This window comes from Pleurodeles waltl, chromosome 11 (assembly GCF_031143425.1).
Source record: "Pleurodeles waltl isolate 20211129_DDA chromosome 11, aPleWal1.hap1.20221129, whole genome shotgun sequence".
Classification (NCBI taxonomy): domain Eukaryota; kingdom Metazoa; phylum Chordata; class Amphibia; order Caudata; family Salamandridae; genus Pleurodeles; species Pleurodeles waltl.
In genome coordinates, this window is record NC_090450.1 from 542,691,540 (window position 1) to 542,718,130 (window position 26,591).

The following is a 26,591-nucleotide window of genomic DNA, read 5'->3' on the forward strand; positions in this document are numbered from 1 at the left end:
CAGGAAGACTTTCCTTTCTTAAAGGCACAGCTCTATTTACATCCTGTATAATGGCAGCCTATGGGCTACACTGCCCTGCATTGTTTTATTCTCATTTGGAGGTGTAAATAAAGTTTGAGAATATATTTTTTATTACATTTCTAGAATAAATAAGTGTTTAAAGGTGTATCTATACTACAGCTGTCTTTCTTTCCAACCTCAAGAATAAACAATTTGGCCTGTGTAGCTTTTCACCTAGGCTGCACAGTGATATTCTTAAGTGGTTTAACAGGCCTTTTTTCAACAAAGGCTAACATCTACACTTAAGAATACATTACAGAACAGTGCTCCGGGGTCCCCGCAGGCACGCGGAACTATTCAGTGCTTATGACTATCATGGAAATACCCCTACGAGAGAACTGGAGTTACAGGTAAGAAACCATTCCTTGTTAAGCATTAAATGTTTTTAGATAACTATCCTGATATATTCTCTAAAGGCAGGTACACTTTTCTAAAGGTTTCAAATCTAATCCACGTACTGGATAATCTTTGTTACCCGTGACTAACATTATGCTCATGAAAAAATCTACAATGTTTGTTGATTACAATGAAATTTGAGGCTGTTGAAGAATAAAACACATATTTTGCCTGTTTTCTAGGTGCACAACTTCACCAACACTATCAGCATCACCCAGGCATTCTTGTCACCTGAGAATGCCTCCCTGTCCGCCCACCTGATGCGTTCTGCGAGGAAGACTCAGCCGTCCACTTACAATTTCTCTGCACAGGTAAGTCACGCTACTTTCTACAAATTCACCCAAAGCAGCTTTTCAGTGCCTCGGATTCTCACAGATGCATCCTATTAACTCCCCAAATTCATACAGTTGCAGTGTCCCAAATAAACACCATCAGCCTATTGTCCCCAATTTCAGTCTTCTTCTCTGCTCCCAGAGCTCACAATCAAATGCTCTCAGTTTCTCAAATTCAGTACTGCAGTCACTTGGCCTCAAAATTCTAAATTCCTAAATCTACAATCACATCCTCTCTATTCTGCAAATTTACAGTCACATTCTCTCAATCCTTCAAATTCGTATATTCCCCAAATTTTCTCATTCATAACCTTTCTCGTTCATGCAGAACACAAGCACATCTTTTGAAATCCCTGGATCCATCCAGTTGGAACATCTCAACTCTCCAGTCTGGCATCCTAACCTCTCTACTTCCTCTGTTTACACTTACACAATCTCAAATATCACAACTATACATTCATCAATCTCCAAACAATCACAATATTTTTCCCACATTAAATCTGTGTCACAATCAGTCAGCTCTACATGTAAGCATGCACGGTCACAATCTCTCAGCAGAAATCAATCACCATCCTTGAACTGAATTCACATAATTACAACTTCCTGTACTCTGATTTCTCTGCACCCTCATGATCTCAAGCTTCTAGTTCTCTCCTTCACAACCGCTACATACAAATCTGTGCTCATTGACCCATCTCCAAGAGCACAATTGATCTGAGAGAGCCAGTTCCAGAAAATAATTTTAGGACAATCACTGATTATAGAAATCATTCACTATAAGAGTTGTCTTATGTGAAAACATTTGTATTCATCTATACCTTTAGGCACTCATTACAAACGGCCCGGTAAATGTTGTGATATTTTTCGCACCTGATCAAATCTAACTATTCACACTTGTAATTTATCACGCATGCGTAAATACCAGTGAATTCTCTTTTTTTTTTTGTGAAAATAACATGCGGATTTAGGTGCTCACCATACCAAAATCCACATATTCCAGCAAATACCAGACATTTCTCCCCGACAAATATTGCCATGTTTGAACTGCCAATGTTTATGAGGTATACATTATAACAAATATAACAAACCATATGTTAAAGAAATAAATCTTAAACCAAAATGTCATAAACATGTGGTTTCAGCAATAGAGTTCTTTAAAAGACTATAGGCACAGTCTAAAAATTGCAGTAATTTTTCAATAAAACTGTAATTCTACATGCAGAAGCTGAGGTTAATCCCCTCCCTAATCGACCTGATGCCGAATGCCTTAAATGGACCTCACAAGTACTTTCTCTTTAGGTCAAGTAATTTTAGACATAAACAAATGATAAGATCAATGGTTTCTGTTTTTTGAACTACAGAGTCGATACCTTGATGTAGTTTGGCATTTGACTTTCTAGGATCCTTCAAATTGGCTTAATGGAATATACATTAACCTAAATCTCAAAAATGTAATTATAGTTGGAGCTTCTAAGTTGGAATGTAGATAGTCATGAGAAGCTGATAAGTAAGAGTCACATGTTAGAGCCAAATGTGTGTAGCTCTGCAGCAGTGAAAAGTAATGCAAATGTCCGTTAAGCCTAAAGATTTTCCTTTTTATATTAAGTATTGGTGAAACATACAGAAGAAACTGAGTAAACTTGGCATTCATTGCAATAATTGATTGAACACAGACCTTTGAGAATCTCATTATGGATTCAGTTATAATGCTTACTTTTATTTTCCAAGATGAAATATGGTTGCACCATAAAGCTTTACTATCTGCAGTAAGACTCAGGTATTCATATTTGTCAACTCTATCTATACATTTTCCTCCTATTGGCCAGGATAGTGGTGTCAACATCACTTGGTTTTGCTAACATTTATAGTTAAACCATTTTTAGTGTTGTAATCCTCCAATTGTTACAACAGGGTTTGGAAAACTTTTGGGGGTTAAAGAAAATACGACCAAATCATCTACACTGGCTAAATGGGTGATGTTGTCTAGCAGGTTTTGGTGAAAGACCTGCTGCAGCGTCAAGATGCAACAGTAGGTCATATACATATAAAGAAAACATAATGGGTGCAAGGGTGCCACCCTGTTTTAAACCAATCCATGTAAACATTCCTGGTGAAAGCAATTTACTATTAGATACTTTGATTTTCATCCAGGTTTCATCATATAAGATGATCAAAAATGTAGTAGTGTTGGATCAGTGCCTAATTTTACTAGTTTCTGCCAAAATCTTCTGTAGCTTGCTTTGTCAAACGCGTTGCTTTAATCGATGTAGCAGACATGGAGGGAGAGTTTTTTTGTTATTTTGTCAATTCATAAATTCAAACCAATGATAATATCTATAGTAATTGAAGTCCTGATTAATTGAATTTTCTCAGATTGTTATCAGTTGCCCAAGTATTTATTCAATAGTTATTTCCCCCCAAAAAAATCCTTGGCAGTCGAGAAGGGCTATTAGCCAATAGTTTCTAGGATCATCTTTCAGTCCCTTTTCATGAATCGGATGGATAATAGAAGTTGTTAGGGTCAACTTTCAGTCCTTTTTTATGAATCAGATGGATAATAGCTCCCTTCCATGAAGTTGGTATCTTGCCAGTTGATAATATTCAAGCAAATACTTGATGTAATAATGCACTTCACAGAGATGAGTGTGTTTTTAGAACATCAATGTGGATGCCATATGGGCCTGCAGCTCATGAAGATTGGGAATTTTTGATCAAAGTCTTAATTTCCTGCTGTGATACATCTGAAGTTGTATTTGAGTAATTTAAATTTACGGTTGGCATACTGATATTTTTGAAGAGAGATTCTTAATATGTTCTTGCTAAGTATATTACTTGAAATACAATTCTTATTGGGTGATTCCCACAACTTGGTTTCAACACCAATTAAAGGTCAGAATTCTTTAGTATTGTTTGACATGATGGCTCCAATTAATTTTACCCAAGGTGCTTCCTGAGGTTTCATCTGAATTTCCTTTTCAGTCCATTCATCGCGTGCCTTTTCATGTTTGATGTGATGAGTGTGATTTTTCAGGAGATCTCACATTAGTTTCCAGTGCTGTCTTTGTGTTAAAGTAACTGATTGGCTAGTAGAGAATCGATTTGCAGAACAAATTATGGTATTGTGTCTATTAACAAAATTAGTGGAAGTAAATTGAATAGCTAAATTTAAGAAAGCTTCTCATTTGTCGAGCCAGTCAGATGACTTGTGGTTAATCTAATTAGGTGTGGCCAGTCTTGTTACTCTAAATTCTTGATTGATCAAGGTTTCTAATGTACGTTCAAAAGCTGAGTTCTATCTAATTATTTTGGAATTAATTGAGATTATATTAATATCATTAAAGTATCTATATGATACTGCTCATAAATAAGCCATAATTTTATATCCTGGGGATTGTAATCACCCTCTTTCCTCAAAAGAATTAAAAAACTTTAACAGTAGTGAGATCTTGAACAGTAAATAAAATTAAAATCTATGATACTTGAATTTGGTGTTGACAAATGTTGATCTACTCAGATGATGTTACAGGAACCTACCATTCAATTAGCGATAGTCTAACTCATGTGATAAGTTGCACATATGTTTGTTGCTTGTTACCTTTTTCTTCACATTGTAAGGGGTCATAGGTATATAGATATTCTAGGCTGTATCAGGTGAATCCTAAGCTGATGATTTCTCCGTAGATGTATAAAGTAAATTATCATTAAGGTCACCCGTTACTTTTATCATACATTTAGTGTATTGCTCCAAAATGTTCTCTAACTCATGGATAATGGCATCAAATGTATCTTTTTTTATTAACTTAGGAGAAAAGTAAAGGTTTACTAGGAATAGTTGAATTTGGTTCCTGGTTCCCAAAAGGAGTATGAGCATGTCATTTGATCTTGTTTGGATTCTAGAACTTTTCATTCTGAAGTTGTTGTTTATTAAAATTGATAGCCCACCACTTGGTTGGCCCATTGAGCTTTTTGAAGCTTGTAATTCATATGAATGAAAATTTGATAGACTGTAAGGTTTGTTTTTTCAGGTTTTCTGAAGGCAAGTTAAGTGATATTGATTCAAAATAGTTATTAAATGTTCACAGCTTGAATTAATGTGTTGCTCTATACCAGCAATATTCGAGGAATAAATCAGCAGTTCATCCACTTGGGATGTTTTAATTGTTGATATACTACTAAAAATTAATCGATACAGATAGGTTCACATTGCTGTATTCTTTGGAGGTGCGTTTGACTGTCACATTATATTAATGAGCAGAAGGCGCAAATGTATTAGGGTCTGTATGACCTTTAAAGTGAGTTGCTGCATTCGGTGGCTGAAGGGAATGATAAAAATCTTCCCTCTGGTCTACGAGTCTTAAGATATTTGGGTTTTGCTACTTTTGAAATGGAGATTCCACCATATGGTGAAGTTAGTACATCTATTCATGATTTTTAAAGGAATAGCATCTGTGGTCCTGGATCTTTGGGTCATTTCACCTTTTGAATTTTTATCCCAAATAAACCTAACACTACTTAAGTGACTTGAATCTTGACTTTTTACTTCCGGGGACAGTTTTTATGCTTTCAAGATGTTCTGGTGATTTAGGATATTGTAATAGCCTTCCAATCTCTAAGTGGGGATTACGTCTAGATATGTAGGTTCAAGATTGAGTTAATTTTACATATGTGTTATATCTTTACTATGTTCGATGTAGTAACAGTATTTGTGATGGTGTCATATGGCAAGGGATTTAATAATGCTGTTAAAGTCCCTTCAGGGAGAAATGGTGTGTGCTTAACACTTTGTACAGCAGATCGTGTTCTTGCCAGAAGAGCAAAGACGTCAGCAATATTTTTAACTACATTTGAAGAATCATTTGAAGAGTTATTAGACTCTAGGAGGGGTGCTTTGGCTATTGTGATGGGGTTGTTTGTTTTGAATTGACATACAGCGGATTGGGTTTAGAGATCCTTTTCTCGTAGCTGATGCTGAAGATGGTCCTTCTTTTAGTTGAACTATGTTATCTGTAATGTGCTGAATTTCAATTAATACTGGACCCTTGCCAAGCTGCTGACTACTGCTTTGCTTGATTTAGCTAAATATTGGTTAAGAGATTGTTCATTCGAGGACGAATTTATAGGCTTGGCATCATTTATATAGATGTTTCCAACTGCGTTTTTTTCATTTCATTTAATTTCCCCAGTTTCTTTAACCCTTGTTTACTAATTTATGGTTGAAAGCCATCTATTTGAGTTTCATCTGTATTATTAGGGTGGTATCTGTTGTTGGATGCTGATGATTTATGGGTTTGGGGTAATTAGACAGGAGATCATTATTATTACTCAAATCAAAAGGGATCTCCAGTAATATAAGTGAAACCGGCAGTAAGTAAAAATGAAGGCAGGATTACTTTCTGGCTGTGCGCACTCGTCCTTCCGAACCTTTCATTAATTGTCTCCCCTTATATTTTATTACATGTAACTATAATATGTTAGAACTGTTGGGATCTCTGTTCAGTTTAAATAACATGTGTGGTGTTCTGTTCCTGTGTGGTTACGTGTGAACAGGAAATATTTGGGAGCACACTGCCTCACACTCCAGCATGCAGTTTGCCCCATTGCATTATGGTAAATGCAGTACAAATGTGTGCTTATATCATTTGTAGACTGTAGTTGTTCACCTTAGTGGGTGCAGTGAGTGCTGTATATCTCTAGACACTTGTTTCTGGATGTAGCCCTTCATTAGTAGAACGCAGCAGACTTTTCTCTGGGGTTGCTGAAAATGGTGCAAAAGTCCTCTCAGGTCTCCGTACCACTCATTGCCACACAGGTGTATCAACCAAAACTCGTCAGCTTGCTGGCTCAAGGGAGATTTTTTTAAACAGGATTGTGAGCACACTGCCTCACACTCCAGCATGCAGTTTGCCCCATTGCATTATGGTAAATGGTAAATGCAGTACAAGTTCTGTGCTTATTTCATTTGTAGTCTGTGGTTTTTCACCTTAGTGTGTGCAGCAGGTGTTTCTGGGGTTAGCTCTTCATCAATAGAACGCAGCAGGCCGGGGGCTCATAGAAGATTGTTGGAGGCACCTAACGTTTAAGGATGTTCTTTGGCACGCTGCAATTGAAGCCCTGTAGTCTTTCAGCCAGTCTGAAACTCTAAATAAAGATGTCGCCAAACACTTGTGGTCATAATCGCAAAGTTATTTTGCATTAATAATGCAGTGCTCTTGAAGTATCTTACATACTCTTCTAAGTCTTTGTGAATTGTCCTCAAAACATTTAAAATGAGAATAAAATGGGAATGTTCAGGAAATATTCATATACAATCAGTTCAAATAGAAAAGACTGTTCTCTGTTTGCACTTTTGTTAATCGGAAGCTGGATGTTTTGGGCCAATTCACAAAGGCATGTCAGAGAGTGTCAGAAAGCACTCATATAGTTCTACTTCTCATACTCAGAAAAGCTTTTGTGAATCGATTCATATGTTTTTAAAATTTGCAATGGATGGGTTAATTGTATCAAAGAATAAGGGTGGCCAAGGCGCCACCTTGGGCTATTTCTTCTGCTAGTGTTTTACTGGTTCAAAACAGCCTGAAAACTGGGGTACCCTGCCTTTTTTTCGAAACTCAGGCTACAGGTGTGAGAAAGTAGCCTCTTTCTAGCCTTGTTACCCCCACTTTTGGCCTGTATGTGAGTGTATGTCAGGGTGTTTTCACTGTCTCACTGGGATCCTGCTAGCCAGGGCCCAGTGCTCATAGTGAAAACCCTATGTTTTCAGTATGTTTGTTATGTGTCACTGGGACCCTGCTAGTCAGGACCCCAGTGCTCATAAGTTTGTGGCCTATATGTATGTGTTCCCTGTGTGGTGCCTAAATGTCTCACTGAGGCTCTGCTAACCAGAACCTCAGTGGTTATGCTCTCTCATTTCTTTCTAAATTGTCACTAACAGGCTAGTGACCAATTTTACCAATTTACATTGGCTTACTGGAACACCCTTATAATTCCCTAGTATATGGTACTGAGGTACCCAGGGTATTGGGGTTCCAGGAGATACCTATGGGCTGCAGCATTTCTTTTGCCACCCATAGGGAGCTCAGACAATTCTTACACAGGCCTGCCACTGCAGCCTGAGTGAAATAACGTCCACGTTATTTCACAGCCATTTTACACTGCACTTAAGTAACTTATAAGTCACCTATATGTCTAACCTTTACCTAGTAAAGGTTAGGTGCAAAGTTACTTAGTGTGAGGGCACCCTGGCACTAACCAAGGTGCCCCCACATTGTTCAGGGCCAATTCCCTGAACTTTGTGAGTGCGGGGACACCATTACACACGTGCACTACATATAGGTCACTACCTATATGTAGCTTCACAATGGTAACTCCGAATATGGCCATGTAACATGTCTATGATCATGGAATTGCCCCCTCTATACCATCCTGGCATAGTTGGCACAATCCCATGATCCCAGTGGTCTGTAGCACAGACCCTGGTACTGCCAAACTGCCCTTCCTGGGGTTTCACTGCAGCTGCTGCTGCTGCCAACCCCTCAGACAGGCAGCTGCCCTCCTGGGGTCCAGCCAGGCCTGGCCCAGGATGGCAGAACAAAGGACTTCCTCTGAGAGAGGGTGTTACACCCTCTCCCTTTGGAAAATGGTGTGAAGGCAGGGGAGGAGTAGCCTCCCCCAGCCTCTGGAAATGCTTTCTTGGGCACAGATGTGCCCAATTCTGCATAAGCCAGTCTACACCGGTTCAGGGGACCCCTTAGCCCTGCTCTGGCGCGAAACTGGACAAAGGAAAGGGGAGTGACCACTCCCCTGACCTGCACCTCCCCTGGGAGGTGTCCAGAGCTCCTCCAGTGTGCTCCAGACCTCTGCCATCTTGGAAACAGAGGTGCTGCTGGCACACTGGACTGCTCTGAGTGGCCAGTGCCACCAGGTGACGTCAGAGACTCCTTCTGGTAGGCTCCTTCAGGTGTTGCTAGCCTATCCTCTCTCCTAGGTAGCCAAACCCTCTTTTCTGGCTATTTAGGGTCTCTGTCTCTGGGGAAACTTTAGATAACGAATGCAAGAGCTCATCCGAGTTCCTCTGCATCTCTCTCTTCACCTTCTGCCAAGGAATCGACTGCTGACCGCAACAAAGTAGCAAAGACGACTACTGCAACTCTGTAACGCTGATCCTGCCGCCTTCTCGACTGTTTTCCTGGTGGTGCATGCTGTGGGGGTAGTCTGCCTCCTCTCTGCACTAGAAGCTCCGAAGAAATCTCCCGTGGGTCGACGGAATCTTCCCCCTGCAACCGCAGGCACCAAAAAGCTGCATTACCGGTCCCTTGGGTCTCCTCTCAGCACGACGAGCGAGGTCCCTCGAATCCAGCAACTCTGTCCAAGTGACCCCCACAGTCCAGTGACTCTTCAGTCCAAGTTTGGTGGAGGTAAGTCCTTGCCTCACCTCGCTAGACTGCATTGCTGGGAACCGCGACTTTTGCAGCTACTCCGGCCCCTGTGCACTTCCGGCGGAAATCCTTTGTGCACAGCCAAGCCTGGGTCCACGGCACTCTAACCTGCATTGCACGACTTTCTAAGTTGGTCTCCGGCGACGTGGGACTCCTTTGTGTAACTTCGGGTGAGCACCGTTTCACACATCCTCGTAGTGCCTGTTTCTGGCACTTCTCCGGGTGCTACCTGCTGCTAAGAGGGCTCCTTGTCTTGCTCGACGTCCCCTCTACCTCCTGGTCCAATTTGCGACCTCCTGGTCCCTCCTGGGCCACAGCAGCGTCCAAAAACGCTAACCGCACGATTTGCAGCTAGCAAGGCTTGTTGGCGTTCTTTCGGCGGGAAAACACTTCTGCACGACTCTACAAGGCGAGAGGGATCCGTCCTCCAAAGGGGAAGTCTCTAGCCCTTTGCGTTCCTACAGAAACCGCAGCTTCTTCTGTCTAGTAGAAGCTTCATGCACCCGCAGCTGGCATTTCCTGGGCATCTGCCCATCTCCGACTTGCTTGTGACTTTTGGACTTGGTCCCCTTGTTCCACAGGTACCCCAGATTGGAAATCCAGCGTTGTTGCATTGTTGGTTTGTGTCTTTCCTGCATTATTCCTCTAACACGACTTCTTTGTCCTTAGGGGAACTTTAGTGCACTTTGCACTCACTTTTCAGGGTCTTGGGGAGGGTTATTTTTCTAACTCTCACTATTTTCTAATAGTCCCAGCGACCCTCTACAAGGTCACATAGGTTTGGGGTCTATTCGTGGTTCGCATTCCACTTTTGGGGTATATGGTTTGTGTTGCCCCTATCGCTATGTTTCCCCATTGCATCCTATTGTAACTATACATTGTTTGCACTATTTTCTAAGACTATACTGCATATTTTTGCTATTGTGTATATATATCTTGTGTATATTTCCTATCCTCTCACTGAGGGTACACTCTGAGATACTTTGGCATATTGTCATAAAAATAAAGTACCTTTATTTTTAGTATAACTGTGTATTGTGTTTTCTTACGATATTGTGCATATGACACTAAGTGGTACTGTAGTAGCTTCACACGTCTCCTAGTTCAGCCTAAGCTGCTCTGCTAAGCTACCATTATCTATCAGCCTAAGCTGCTAGACACCCTATACACTAATAAGGGATAACTGGGCCTGGTGCAAGGTGCAAGTACCCCTTGGTACTCACTACAAGCCAGTCCAGCCTCCTACATTGGTTGTGCAGCGGTGGGATAAGTGTTTTGAGACTACTTACCACTCTTGTCATCGTACTTTTCATAAGAGAAAAATATACAGAACAAGTTCAGTGTATATACACATTGCCAAAAAGTTTAGCATTTCCTCTTTTCACTCTTTTCTAAGTGCTGAAAAGTACTTCTAACTTCCTAAAAAGTTCTAAAAAGTTTAAAAAGTTTTTTTTCTCTGTCTTTCTAAAAGCTCTGACAAACTTTTTTCTCTTTTTCTATCCCTTTAACTCTCTCTAAAAATGTCTGGCACAGGCCAAAATGTTGATCTGTCCAAACTTGCATATGATCACCTTAGCTGGAAAGGAGCAAGGAGTCTCTGCATAGAGAGAGGTTTGAGTGTAGGGAAGAATCCTTCCTTGGAATTGTTACTTAACATGCTTAGAGAACAAGATAAGGCAAGAAGTGCCCCATCTGTTGAAAAAGTAGCTAATGGTTCCCAATCTGATCCAGGGACTCCCCCAGGAAAAGATTCAGGAAAGAAACTTCCTAGCCTGCCCATTACTAGACAGTCTAGCATAGTTGGTAATGATGTTGAGTCACACCATACAAATAGTGTTGTCTCACATCATAGCAAAAGCATTTATTCTCACCACAGTGGTACTGATGTTTCTGTTAGCCAAGCTGTTAGGGTGCCCTCTGTAAGGGACAGGTCTCCTTCTGTCCATTCTCACCATACTTCTGTTTCAAGGCATGTCCCTCCCACCCACCCTGATGACAGATTGTTAGAAAGGGAGCTCAATAGATTGAGAGTGGAACAAACCAGACTGAAGCTCAAGAAGCAACAGCTGGATTTGGATAGACAGACTTTAGAAGTAGAGAAGGAGAGACAGAAACTGGGTTTAGAAACCCATGGTGGCAGCAGCAGTATTCCCCATAGTCATCCTGCAAAAGAGCATGATTCCAGGAATCTGCATAAGATAGTTCCCCCTTATAAGGAGGGGGATGACATTAACAAGTGGTTTGCTGCACTTGAGAGGGCCTGTGCTGTACAGGATGTCCCTCAAAGGCAGTGGGCTGCTATCCTATGGCTATCATTTAGTGGAAAAGGTAGGGATAGGCTCCTTACTGTAAAAGAAAATGAAGCTAATGATTACAAAGTTCTTAAGAATGCACTCCTGGATGGTTATGGCTTAACCACTGAACAATACAGGATAAAGTTCAGAGAGACCAAAAAGGAGTCTTCACAAGACTGGGTTGATTTCATTGACCATTCAGTGAAGGCCTTGGAGGGGTGGTTACATGGCAGTAAAGTTACTGATTATGACAGCCTGTATAACTTGATCCTGAGAGAGCATATTCTTAATAATTGTGTGCCTGATTTGTTGCACCAGTACTTGGTGGACTCTGATCTGACCTCTCCCCAAGAATTGGGAAAGAAGGCAGACAAATGGGTCAGAACAAGGGTGAACAGAAAAGTTCATACAGGGGGTGACAAAGATGGCAATAAGAAGAAAGATGGTGAAAAATCTCAAGATAAGCATGGGGATAAGGGTAAAACCAAAGATCCCACTTCAAATTTTAAACACTCTTCAGAGGGTGGGGATAAAACAAATTATTCCTCTTCTTCTCAACCTGCACACATTAAAAAGCCTTGGTGCTTTGTGTGTAAAAACAGAGGCCATAGGCCAGGGGATAAGTCCTGTCCAGGTAAACCCCCTGAGCCTACCACCACTAATACATCAAGCTCTAGTGCCCCTAGCAGTAGTGGTACTAGTGGTGGGACTGCTGGCAACAGTCAAGCAAAGGGTGTTGTGGGTTCACGTATGGGTCCATCATAGAAACTGGGGTAGTCAGTCCCAAGACAGTTTCTGTCACACCTAGTGGCATTGGCCTTGCCACACTGGCTGCTTGTCCCCTTACAATGGATAAGTACAAGCAGACAGTTTCAATAAATGGTGTTGAGGCCTTGGCCTACAGGGACACAGGTGCCAGTATCACTTTGGTGACTGAAAACCTAGTGCCTCCTGAACAACACATCATTGGACAACAGTATAAGATTATTGATGTCCATAACTCCACTAAGTTTCTTCCCTTAGCTATAATTCAGTTTAGTTGGGGTGGAGTTACTGGCCCTAAGCAGGTGGTGGTATCACCTAGCTTACCTGTAGACTGTCTCTTAGGTAATGACCTAGAGGCCTCAGGTTGGGCTGATGTAGAGTTTTATGCCCATGCAGCCATGCTGGGCATCCCAGAGGAATTGTTCCCTCTCATTTCTACTGAAATGAAAAAGCAAAGGAGAGAAGGCCTGAAAACTCAGGATCCCTCTCCATCAACAGGTAAAAAGGGTATCACAGTATCCCCTAACTACCCTGCCATTCAGGATACCATTCCTGTGGTGGGAGAAACCTCTCCTGGGGTGGCACCTGTTCCAAGGGAATCATCAGCTGGCAAAGCTGGGGAGCACCATTTTAGTTAACATGGAGCATCCCTCCAACCCTCCCAGAGAAACTTTAGTGCAGAAACTCTGTACTGCCTCACAACACTTAGGACAGCATCCCTGCCCTAGTGTGGAGCTGATAGGACAGCATCCCTGCCCTGCTCCAACCCAAGAGAAACAGCATCCCTGTTCTCTCTTCCAGCCATATGGACAAAGGTTTTGCCCAGCTATGCCTTTTCTGAGACAGCATCCCTGTCTGGCATTTCCATCAATACAAATAGGTTCAGTGGACAATTCCCACTGCTCTAAACTAAAACTTACTGATAGAAACTCTGAAAATACATCTTCACATTGTTGCTTAGCTAAAAAACTTCAAACAGGGTGGTTTACATCCCCACAGGGAAGTAACCATATAGTGGATGATAAAGGGAGTAACCAGTCTATTGCAGAGCTACTCTCTACTTATCACCACTTAGACAATAAAGTCTCAACTGGCCAAGGTTAGCCTTATTGTCCTTCGTTTGGGGGGGGGTTGTGTGAGAAAGTAGCCTCTTTCTAGCCTTGTTACCCCCACTTTTGGCCTGTTTGTGAGTGTATGTCAGGGTGTTTTCACTGTCTCACTGGGATCCTGCTAGCCAGGGCCCAGTGCTCATAGTGAAAACCCTATGTTTTCAGTATGTTTGTTATGTGTCACTGGGACCCTGCTAGTCAGGACCCCAGTGCTCATAAGTTTGTGGCCTATATGTATGTGTTCCCTGTGTGGTGCCTAACTGTCTCACTGAGGCTCTGCTAACCAGAACCTCAGTGGTTATGCTCTCTCATTTCTTTCTAAATTGTCACTAACAGGCTAGTGACCAATTTTACCAATTTACATTGGCTTACTGGAACACCCTTATAATTCCCTAGTATATGGTACTGAGGTACCCAGGGTATTGGGGTTCCAGGAGATCCCTATGGGCTGCAGCATTTCTTTTGCCACCCATAGGGAGCTCAGACAATTCTTACACAGGCCTGCCACTGCAGCCTGAGTGAAATAACGTCCACGTTATTTCACAGCCATTTTACACTGCACTTAAGTAACTTATAAGTCACCTATATGTCTAACCTTTACCTAGTAAAGGTTAGGTGCAAAGTTACTTAGTGTGAGGGCACCCTGGCACTAGCCAAGGTGCCCCCACATTGTTCAGGGCCAATTCCCTGAACTTTGTGAGTGCGGGGACACCATTACACGCGTGCACTACATATAGGTCACTACCTATATGTAGCTTCACAATGGTAACTCCGAATATGGCCATGTAACATGTCTATGATCATGGAATTGCCCCCTCTATACCATCCTGGCATAGTTGGCACAATCCCATGATCCCAGTGGTCTGTAGCACAGACCCTGGTACTGCCAAACTGCCCTTCCTGGGGTTTCACTGCAGCTGCTGCTGCTGCCAACCCCTCAGACAGGCAGCTGCCCTCCTGGGGTCCAGCCAGGCCTGGCCCAGGATGGCAGAACAAAGGACTTCCTCTGAGAGAGGGTGTTACACCCTCTCCCTTTGGAAAATGGTGTGAAGGCAGGGGAGGAGTAGCCTCCCCCAGCCTCTGGAAATGCTTTCTTGGGCACAGATGTGCCCAATTCTGCATAAGCCAGTCTACCCCGGTTCAGGGGACCCCTTAGCCCTGCTCTGGCGCGAAACTGGACAAAAGAAAGGGGAGTGACCACTCCCCTGACCTGCACCTCCCCTGGGAGGTGTCCAGAGCTCCTCCAGTGTGCTCCAGACCTCTGCCATCTTGGAAACAGAGGTGTTGCTGGCACACTGGACTGCTCTGAGTGGCCAGTGCCACCAGGTGACGTCAGAGACTCCTTCTGATAGGCTCCTTCAGGTGTTGCTAGCCTATCCTCTCTCCTAGGTAGCCAAACCCTCTTTTCTGGCTATTTAGGGTCTCTGTCTCTGGGGAAACTTTAGATAACGAATGCAAGAGCTCATCCGAGTTCCTCTGCATCTCTCTCTTCACCTTCTGCCAAGGAATCGACTGCTGACCGCGCTGGAAGCCTGCAACACTGCAACAAAGTAGCAAAGACGACTACTGCAACTCTTTAACGCTGATCCTGCCGCCTTCTCGACTGTTTTCCTGGTGGTGCATGCTGTGGGGGTAGTCTGCCTCCTCTCTGCACTAGAAGCTCTGAAGAAATCTCCCGTGGGTCGACGGAATCTTCCCCCTGCAACCGCAGGCACCAAAAAGCTGCATTACCGGTCCCTTGGGTCTCCTCTCAGCACGACGAGCGAGGTCCCTCGAATCCAGCAACTCTGTCCAAGTGACCCCCACAGTCCAGTGACTCTTCAGTCCAAGTTTGGTGGAGGTAAGTTCTTGCCTCACCTCGCTAGACTGCATTGCTGGGAACCGCGACTTTTGCAGCTACTCCGGCCCCTGTGCACTTCCGGCGGAAATCCTTTGTGCACAGCCAAGCCTGGGTCCACGGCACTCTAATCTGCATTGCACGACTTTCTAAGTTGGTCTCCGGCGACGTGGGACTCCTTTGTGTAACTTCGGGTGAGCACCATTTCACGCATCCTCGTAGTGCCTGTTTCTGGCACTTCTCCGGGTGCTACCTGCTGCTTAGAGGGCTCCTTGTCTTGCTCGACGTCCCCTCTACCTCCTGGTCCAATTTGCGACCTCCTGGTCCCTCCTGGGCCACAGCAGCGTCCAAAAACGCTAACCGCACTATTTGCAGCTAGCAAGGCTTGTTGGCGTTCTTTCGGCGGGAAAACACTTCTGCACGACTCTACAAGGCGAGAGGGATCCGTCCTCCAAAGGGGAAGTCTCTAGCCCTTTGCGTTCCTGCAGAAACCGCAGCTTCTTCTGTCCAGTAGAAGCTTCTTTGCACCCGCAGCTGGCATTTCCTGGGCATCTGCCCATCTCCGACTTGCTTGTGACTTTTGGACTTGGTCCCCTTGTTCAACAGGTACCCCAGATTGGAAATCCAGCGTTGTTGCATTGTTGGTTTGTGTCTTTCCTGCATTATTCCTCTAACACGACTTCTTTGTCCTTAGGGGAACTTTAGTGCACTTTGCACTCACTTTTCAGGGTCTTGGGGAGGGTTATTTTTCTAACTCTCACTATTTTCTAATAGTCCCAGCGACTCTCTACAAGGTCACATAGGTTTGGGGTCCATTCGTGGTTCGCATTCCACTTTTGGAGTATATGGTTTGTGTTGCCCCTATCCCTATGTTTCCCCATTGCATCCTATTGTAACTATACATTGTTTGCACTGTTTTCTAAGACTATACTGCATATTTTTGCTATTGTGTATATATATCTTGTGTATATTTCCTATCCTCTCACTGAGGGTACACTCTAAGATACTTTGGCATATTGTCATAAAAATAAAGTACCTTTATTTTTAGTATAACTGTGTATTGTGTTTTCTTATGATATTGTGCATATGACACTAAGTGGTACTGTAGTTGCTTCACACGTCTCCTAGTTCAGCCTAAGCTGCTCTGCTAAGCTACCATTATCTATCAGCCTAAGCTGCTAGACACCCTATACACTAATAAGGGATAACTGGGCCTGGTGCAAGGTTCAAGTACCCCTTGGTACTCACTACAAGCCAGTCCAGCCTCCTACAACAGGTCTGAGACCACTAACACTGTTTACGTTGATTTTCTTAAGCAGTCGCATGAGACAGGACACTCAGAACACGAGCCACTTGGGGAAATCCTATATATTGATTAAATTACCAAGTTGAGAAGCTCAGTGTTGAAATGTCCCTGTGTTTTAAAATTCTTAAATTCACAAATTCCACTCTCCTTGGACAACTCCTACTGAAAGAAGACAACATTTTAAGACAGGTGTTATATATGTGCCACCAGTCGAAGATTTGGCACTATTCTACCACAATTTCTGCCATGCTTTCTTGTTTTTTTTTTGTTTTGTTTTTTTAGCAAATGGAAGAGCAAATTTTATTGAAAGATGAAAAATAACAAATTATGGCATTTTTACCAGCAATGTCAGGACTTCTGTTGGAAAATTAGTTCTCTACTTTTCACTTGGAAATACTTTAAGAACCAACAGAAGGTCCAAAATGTTAATCTAGTATTTTATCTCCTTCCAACATAACTGCATAGGTTAGCAGTTGCACAGCACAAATATGTCCCTTTTTGCTTCCGCGTTTCTTTTACCTTTTTTTCCACCCAGATACTTTATTAGGTCTGCTTGTAGACCCTTCACTTTTGATCTTTCTTGTTCTAATGCTACATGCAGACCAGTCACCTCCATTCGCACTGCTGCATGAATGTGGCTGGCTGATAGGCTAATGCTGTAAACAGGTTACAAACAAACTATACAAATAATAACAATTGCTGGTTACTAAACATGCATGCAAAAAAAACTGCCATGTGGACACATCCTGACCAGACTGAGGGCCGAGCTGCTTCAATCCGGTATACCGGCGGAGGGGTAGAGCCCATCATCAACTACAGTCAACAACACCCTGCCGAACTCCTGCGCCACATCAGACCCCACCAACGAGCACACACAGCATCCCATCTCAGCGCGCCACACACCTAGCGAGCACTCATCCATGCTAGACCAAGCTCCCCACTTCCGGAGCCCCGTTCATGTTCTGTAATTGCGACATCAGCTCCTCCCGACCAGCCGACAATGGAAACTGACACAGCCCCAACACCTCTTCCCTCCTCAGCGCCGCTCCCTCTGCCCCGGCCCACACCTCAAAGGAGCATTTCCAAGCCTGCATCGGTGGGGGGTCTGGCGACTTCCACTTGCGGGTCACCAGCCTCTTTGCCGTAATTAGTCCCAGATCCGTGAATCGCACCGCAGCTCTATGTCTCTTGCCTCTGGGAAACAATCCCAGTATACACGCTTCCCAAGTGAATGGAAACCGCCGAGCTGTGCATTCCGACAGACAGGTGGCCACTTCTTTCCAGTAGGAGCACAAAGAAGGGCAAGACCACAACATGTGTAGCAAATCCGTGCCCACAGCACAACAACGGGCACAAGGGGCATCCCGACGAGCAAAATATTTATTCACTCAGGCCGGGGTGAGATAAGCTCTGTGGACAATGTAGAATTTAATTAAACGAAATCTGGAGTTACGGGGTATGTTACGGTGGCCAGAAAGGGCCGATCTCCACTGCGCTTCTAAAATTGAACTGCCCGTATCCTCCTCCCAGGCCATACGCAGTGCATCACTCTCCAGAACAGCATGCGCCCGCAGCGCGTCTGCAAACCAGCTAATCAAGCGCCGACCCATCACATGGAAGTATTGAATCAGCAAATGTGTAGGGGGAGCCGCCGACACATCTCCCCATTTGGATCTCAGGGCTCTCAGCAAGGAGTTGTATAGGAGGAACTGCCCAGACGGCAGCCCCAACTCCTGAAGCCGAGTGAACGATAGCAATTGGCCATCCTCATAGAGATCGCCCAGCGTGCACAGCTCCACTTCATGCCACGTGCGCAGTTCCAAGTCCGATGTAATCCTGGGACCTCGTGGCGTGCCCAGCAGTGCTAAGGCTGGTGCAAATGGGACCACCCTCCCGGTGAGTCGAAGGGATCTATGAAAACATCTGTATGCCACTCTGAGGAACACCTGTCGCAGGGCCGGCACGCGCATAAGCAGATGAAATAAATGCAGAATCTGTTGCGTTGACCAGGGGCCATGCTCAGATGCCTTATCGGTGAGCTGGATGCCCGCCAGCCACCTGGACACCCACTGAAGCTGAGCGGCCAAGTAGTAGTGCTCTAGATTAGGAACCGCTAACCCGCCCCTTTCAGACGGCAAATACAGTTTCTTCAGGGCAACCCTGCAACGGCCTCCATTCCAGATAAAGTCCTGCAACTCTGACTCCAGAGTTCTGAAGAAGCCGGGGGGGACATAGTGCGGTAGGTTTGAAAAAAAAGGTACAATAAGCAGGGCAAGACCACCATCTTTAAAAGTGCTATTCTACCAGCTACCGACAGCGGCAGCGGCCTCCAAAAGGACATCTGAGACTTAATGGAAGACACCGCTCTCGTGAGGTTGCCATCAATCAGGTCCTCGTCACGATGGTAAACACGGATACCCAGATATCGAATCATACTTGGCTACCACGGAACAGGACTCCCAGCCAATATGAGTCCCAGATCCAGGAGCCCATGGTCAAAAGGGAAAAGACACGATTTGGACAAATTGATCTTAAGACTGGATATCGTCGCGAAGCGCTGTAACAGCGTCCCCACCCTTGGGGGGACCTGCGTGATGTCTCGAAAGAACAGGAGGAGGTCGTCAGCATACAACGATACTATGTGCATACCGTCCCCCAGAGTAATGCCCCAGTCAGTCCCCTCTCCATGCAGAGCCGCCGCCAGGGGCTCCATGGCGAGAGAAAACAGCAACGGTGAGAGAGGACAGCCCTGTCTCGTGCCCCTGCACACATTGATCGGCTCCGATATCACGCCCCCTAGTTTCACACGAACCTGCGGCCGAGTATATAACAGCTTAACCAGCCGGGTAAAGGAGGGTCCTGTACCAAACTGTCGCAACACCCTGAACAGGTAAGGCCACTCCAGAGAGTCGAAAGCTGTAGGAAGTTGGCTCTGTATATACTATTTCAAAGTAAGAAATAGTGTGCACAGAGTCCAAGGGTTCCCCTTAGAGGTAAGATGGTGGCAAAAAGAGATAATTCTAATGGTCTATTTTGTGATAGTGTGGTCGAGCAGTAGGCTTATCAGAGGGTAGTGTTAAGCATTTGTTGTACACACACAAGCAATAAATGAGGAACACACACTCAAAGACAATTCCAGGCCAATAGGTTTTTATATAGAGAAATATATTTTCTTAGTTTATTTTAAGAACCACAGGTTCAAGATTTACAAATAATAATTTAAATGAAAGGTATTTCACTCAGGTATTCTAGGAACTTTGAATTATCACAATAGCATGTACAGTTTTGGCAAAAATGTCAATAAGCTATTTTAAAAGTGGACACTGCAAAAATCAACAGTTCCTGGGGGAGGTAAGTAAACGTTAAGTTCACAGGTAAGTAAAACACTTACAGTGTTCAAAGTTGGGTTTACCTTGGAGTAGCCCACCGTTGGGGATTCAAGGCAACCCCAAAGTTACCACACCAGCAGCTCAGGGCCGGTCAGGTGCAGAGGTCAAAGTGGTGTCCAAAACACATAGGCTTCAATGGAAATAGGGGTGCCCCGGTTCCAGTCTGCCAGCAGGTAAGTACCCGTGACTTCGGAGGGCAGACCAGGGGGCTTTTGTAGGGCACCAGGGGGGACACAAGCAGGCACAGAAAGTACACCCTCAGCGGCACAGGGGCGGCCGGGTGCAGAGAGCAAACAGGCGACGGGTTTTCAATAGGAATCAATGGGGAGACCCAGGGGTCTCTTCAACGATGCAGGCAGGAACAGGGGTAGCCACCACCTGGGCTAGGCAGAGGGTCGCCTGGGGGTCGCTCCTGCACTGGAGTTCGGTTCCTTCAGGTCCTGGGGGCTGCGGGTGCAGTGTGGTTTACAGGCGTCGGGTTCCTTGAAGCAGGCAGTCGCGGTCAGGGGGAGCCTATGGATTTCCTCTGCAAGCGTCGCTGTGGGGGCTCAGGGGGTCAACTCTGGCTACTCACAGGCTCGCAGTCGCCGGGGAGTCCTCCCTGTAGAGTTAGTTTTCCGCAGATCGAGCCGGGGGGGTCGGGTGCAGAGTGGAAAGTCTCACGCTTCCGGCGGTAAACGTGTGGTCTTTAAAAGTTGCTTCTTTGTTGCAAAGAGTTGCATTTTCTTGAACAGGTCCGCTGTTCTCGGGGGCTTCTTGGTCCTTTAGATGCAGGGTAGTCCTCTGAGGCTTCAGAGGTCGCTGGACCCTGTTGGATGCGTCGCTGTTGCAGTTTTCTTCGAAGTAGGGAGACAGGCCGGTGGGGCTGGGGCCAAATCAGTTGTCGTCTCCGTCTTCACTGCAGGGCTTCTGGTCAGCAGTCCTTCTTCTTCTTTAGGTTGCAGGAATCTATCTTCCTTGGTTCTGGGAGCCCCTAAATACTCAATTTAGGGGTGTGTTTAGGTCTGGGAGAGCAGTAGCCAATGGCTACTGGCCCTGAGGGTGGCTACACCCTCTTTGTGCCTCCTCCCTGTGGGGAGGGGGGCACATCACTAATCCTATTGGGGGAATACTCCATCTGCAAGATGGAGGATTTCTAAAAGTAAGAGTCACCTCAGCTCAGGACACCTTAGGGGCTGTTCTGACTGGGGAGTGACTCCTCCTTGTTTTTCTCATTATCTCCTCCAGCCTTGCCGCCAAAAGTGGGGGCAGTGGCCGGAGGGGTGGGCATCTCCACTAGCTGGGATGCCCTGTGGCACTGTAACAAAGGGGGGTGAGCCTTTGAGGCTCACCGCCAGGTGTTACAGTTCCTGCAGGGGGAGGTGAGAAGCACCTCCACCCAGTACAGGCTTTGTTCCTGGCCACAGAGTGACAAAGGCACTCTCCCCATGTGGCCAGCAACATGTCTGGTGTGTGGCAGGCTGGCAAAAACTAGTCAGCCCACACTGGAGTCGGGTATGTTTTCAGGGGGCATCTCTAAGATGCCCTATGGGTGTATTTTTACAATAAAGTGCACACTGGCATCAGTGTGTATTTATTGTGCTGAGAAGTTTGATACCAAACTTCACAGTTTTCAGTGTAGCCATTTTGGTGCTGTGGAGTTTGTGTATGACAGACTCCCAGACCATATACTCTTATGGCTGCCCTGCACTTACAATGTCTAAGGTTTTGCTTAGACACTGTAGGGGCATAGTGGTCATGCACCTATGCCCTCACCTGTGGTATAGTGCACCCTGCCTTAGGGATGTAAGGCCTGCTAGAGGGGTGACTTATCTATGCCATAGGCAGTGTGAGGTTGGCAGGGCACTCTGAGGGGAGTGCCATGTCGACTTAGTCATTTTCTCCCCACCAGCACACACAAGCTGGCAAGCAGTGTGTATGTGCTGAGTGAGGGGTCCCCAGGGTGGCATAAGACATGCTGCAGCCCTTAGAGACCTTCCCTGGCATCAGGGCCCTTGGTACCAGGGGTACCAGTTACAAGGGGCTTACCTGGGTGCCAGGGTTGTGCCAATTGTGGAGATAAAGGTACAGTTTAGGGAAAGAACACTGGTGCTGGGGCCTGGTTAGCAGGGTCCCAGCACACTTTCAAATCATAACTTGGCATCATCAAAGGCAAAAAGTCAGGGGGTAACCATGCCAAGGAGGCATTTCCTTACAAAAGCCTTCTCCAAATCCAGGACGAGGCAGCCCGCTCTTGGCCAGTCCCACCTCGCATACTGCATGACACGAAACAGCCGTCTAATATTGTGTGAGGTGTCTCTAGCCGGCACAAACCCGTTCTGGTCGGGGTGGACCAGGTCCGGCACCCTCGGGGCAAGACGCACTGCCAACACCTTAGCCAGAATTTTGTAGTCGGTGTTCAGCATCGCTAAAGGCCGGTAAGATCCCATTTCCGTTGGGTCCCTCCCGGGCTTAGGAAGAGACACCACCAGTGCCTCCCTCTGAGAGGCTGACATGCAACCCGTCTGCACAGCCTCTTCATACATATGGAGCAACCGAGGCGCCAGTTGAGGCGCAAAGGCCTTGTAAAAGTCAACAGGTAAACCATCCGGATCCCGGGGTTTTACGGGATGCAAGTTCACCAATACTGGACTTTATTTCCTCAAGATTAAGGGGCACCTCAAGTGCCTCCATCTGCTCCTCCTCCAAATATGGAAGCTCCACACCAGCGAGAAAGTCGTTACAGAGACTCTCCGTAGGAGGCATATCCGAAGCATATAGCGCCCCATAGTGCTTCCTGAACTCTGCGTGTATTTCCCGGGGCGTATGCACCATCCTCCCCACCTGTGATCGAATCTCCACGATCGGTTCCCCTGTCGCAGTCATGTCGAATCAACCAAGCTAGCAGCTTGCCCGCCTTATCAGCCGAGGCATGGGTTCTTGCAGAAGGCGCGGCATAATTCAAACAGCGCAAGCGCTCAAGTACCGACAGGTGCTTAGTGCGAGTCGCAGACAACCTCGGGTCTTCCGTCAAACCAGCAGCCACCTCGCTCTCTGGGCGCAGCATGGTACGCTGCACTCGGATTAAGTCACGCTCAACGGAGCTCAACCTCCAGGTGGGAACGGTCGGAGGGGAAGAGTCCCAACTCAGACTCGCAAGCAGCGGATTGTGATCTGAATGCGTACGCCCCCAATAATCTATGTCTTCAATCACTGGGGCCAGATTTTGAGTGCAAAACATCCTATCTAAACGCACGTGCAGGGAATGCGGAGCAGAATAGAATGAGTAGACCCTGTCCCCAGCATGTCGCTGCCTCCAAATATCAACCAACTGCCAATGCTGAGCCCAAGACACTAGGCCGCGCGCAGCTGTCACAACCTGAGACGTGGGCAACGGAGGGAAGGAGCGATCCAAATCAACATCAAGGACACTATTGAAGTCCCCAGCTAGCAACCATGGAAACTCACTCCAACTCCCCAAGTGCTGGGATAATCCGCGAAGGAAAGAGGTCTGGTCTACATTCGGAGCATAGATGAAGCCCAGCACCACAGCATGACCCGCTAGTCTTCCTCGGATCAGAACAAATCTGCCCTGTGGGTCTTTGATCCGTTCCTCTGCCGCAAAGGGAACTCCCGCTCTAATCCAGATCAGAGCGCCCCTAGCGTATGCTGAGTGACCTGTCGCATAGAGCTGCCCTCTCCAACGTCGCTGCGATCGGGGGATCTCCGAGCCCACCAAATGCATCTCCTGCAGAAACGCCAAATGGATTGAGTGCCTTCTAAGATAGGAGTAAATAGCATATCGGCGCCTAGGGATGTGTATGCCCCTCACATTCCAAGTGATCGCAGTGTATGAAGACATGGCATAAATAACCAACCAAATAACCAACCACCCCCACCCACAGACACCTATGCTCCTCCGCATAGCGCCGTACCCGCACCAACAGTAGCCCAACCTCCGATCGGATGCTGTATGTGTGTCTTCCAGCATAACCAAAACATAACCAATAGCATCAGGGCAGATAGACAACAGGTCACCACCCAAACCCAACAACAAGAACAGTAGCGTGCAACAACACAACCACTCATTATGTGTCTCCACTAGTAGGAGTATGAGGTAGGCCAATCCCACAGAAAGACAATCCCTACATGAATCATGCTGTCCGGCTATGGCAGATAATAGTGAGGGGAACAGAAAGGGAAGATCAGAAGGGGGAAGATCATGCTCGTCAGCCATAAGAATGAGCAGGAGACAAGGACAGGCACATACCCAGCAACCACTCGCGCAGAGCCCCGAGGACAGGGGCCCACATTCGACAACCAGAACAATATCAAACACATTGATTGGACTCAAGCACATACAATAGGCCAGGTGTGCAGTCCCAGCGGTGTATAGTTTCCCAACACAGTTCAGGCAGCTTTTTAAAAAGTTCATCCGCCGTGGCAGGTGTTACAGGTGGGCCCTCAACAAGGCCCAATTCGGAGGATCGATCAGGTGTGGTGGGTCGATCACTGGGTGGCTGCGAAATTTCAGTTTCCGATTCTGACGCCAGCGGGGAGGCACTAATAGCGCGGCCGAGTGAATCGCCTCTCTCCTCTCCTGTATGAGCTGCTTCAAGTCTGGTGCATGCGTCACAGGTCCTGCACTAGCTTCACCTCTCTTCCGGGCACGTCTGGCTCGGTTGCATTTACTACGCAACACCGGAACCTTTCGCTCCGCCGCGCGGCCCGAAGCACAGTCCATTGACTCGAGCCACTCCCACGCCGCCTCAGGTGTGGGAAAAAAGTGCGACTTGTTCTCAGCCACGATGCGCAGCTTGGCAGGAAATAACAAGGAGTAGTTTAGGCCGAGAGACCTAAGTCTACATTTCAAAGGCAGGTAGGGGGCCCGATCTCTCTGCACCGGGAACAGCAAAATCTGCACATCATCCACCCGAGGGGGCGGAGATGCCCGCACAGTGCGAAGTATAACGTCCCAGTCCACATAATGGAGGAGGCGGATGATGAACGGACGAGGACCACTCCCCGGCGGTCTTGGCCGCATGGGAATCCGGTGTGCTCGCTCCACAGAAAAGAAGGGGGTGAGCGTGCCCGCCGGCATCAGTCCCCGCAGCCAACTCTCCGAGTAGGCCACCGCGTCCTGGCCTTCAGTGCCCTCCGGCAGGCCAACCACCCGGATATTATTCCTCCTGGAGCACCCATCCGCATCCTCCACTTGACGCTCCAACCCCGCTACACGGGCTAGCACGTCTTCCATCTCCGACTTCAAACGAGAGGCTGTCGGCGTCAAGTCATCCACCCTTGCCTCAATTTCGCCAGTTTTGTCCACCAGCTTACGGTGATCAGCATGCAGTAGAACAAGGTGGCTAGTCACCTTGTCTATTTTGGCTTCTAATGACGTGCGGGCCCGCTCCAACGAGTCTCCAATGCACTCCACCGCAGCAAGAACTGCATCTAGCTTCTGGCTGTCCTGCACCGTCGTGTCCTGTGTCCTCCCAGCTCCGGTAGCAGAACGCAAGCGTCCCGTCCCCGCCATGCTCCAGGTCTCAGGTAAGTTCCACTTGCCCTCAAAGCGACACTCGCCGTCTCACCACCAGTTGCACTTGTAAGTTTCTTTGAACTGACCTCAATTGGCACAGAGAGTCCAATGCAAGTATTTGCCACCAAGAGTGCGGTTGTCCAATGCCAAATGGAGCAGCCAATGTCCACCCCCAACACCACCCCACCAACGCCCAGTGGCAACTGGGTCCTCAGCAGCAGTTACCAAGGGTGATCCTCCACGCAGCACCTACGTCGCTGTTAAAAGATGGCTTACCCCGAAGGGCCCCACAGCTTCTCCACTCCTATAGCTGCTCAAGATGATGGGTCCCGGATCGGGCCGGGCTCTCTTGCCGGGGTCCCCAGATCCTCACCACCAAGCAGCACGAGCAGCCCGGCCCTCAGGTATTGCACCTCTGGGGTCTGAACACTCCCTCCAGCCCCGTGGGCTCCACCACCTGCCTCCGAGCCCGCAGAGGAATCAGCCGAGTCCAGGGCGGGCGTGGGCTCAATTCAACGGTCTCCGCCGGACCTGACACGGCCCGATCACATCCCGACCACAGACTGCATGTTTGTGCCCCAGAAGGGGCGCTGGCCCTGCAGGGCGTCCTCCCTCCTCTGACACTCTCAAGCGGGCCCCGCCCAGGCACCACCGCGTCTCCGCCAGGCCCCAAATGAGGCCGCACAGGAGCTCCGCCGTGGGGCCGCCTCCGTCCACGGCCCTCGCCGCGCGCGCCGCTCCACGCAAAGCGGCAACACCGCTGCTCGGCCCCACAGGCCCCGGCCCATACGACTCCGGCCCAAGTCCTGCGCGGTCTGGCCCAGGAAGGCAACCTGTTGGCCAAAAGTGTCTCAACCTCGTCTGGGCCCGAACCTGGTCACCCACGGGGCCTCCCAGGTCCTCTGCCCCCTCAGATGGCATCGGATAAGCCGGGCGCGGCGCGGAGCTCTTTCAGCTCGTGTCCGCCATGTTTAGCAGCTCGGCCACGCCCCCCTGCCATGCTTTCTTGGTTAGCATTAATTGGGCAAGTGTGGGAGAAGTGAGTGAACTGAGCAAAGTAGTGGGAGTCTCTCCATTGGTCAATGGGGCAATACGGTTGTCACACTACAGGTTTCTACCATTCAGGGTCTTATTTAAGGACTACTTTTTG

General features: G+C 47.0%; 1 protein-coding gene across 3 annotated transcripts in view; it reads left to right on the forward strand.

Annotated features, from left to right (window-relative positions):
* The window catches only part of HR (HR lysine demethylase and nuclear receptor corepressor), a 316,649-nt gene that overhangs the window by 286,626 nt on the left and 3,432 nt on the right, over positions 1-26,591 (forward strand). For all 3 annotated transcript variants that reach the window (XM_069213971.1, XM_069213973.1, XM_069213972.1), the window contains exon 19: positions 639-767. In XM_069213971.1, the coding sequence (XP_069070072.1) occupies positions 639-767 (129 nt within the window). The remainder of the gene's footprint in view (positions 1-638; positions 768-26,591) is intronic.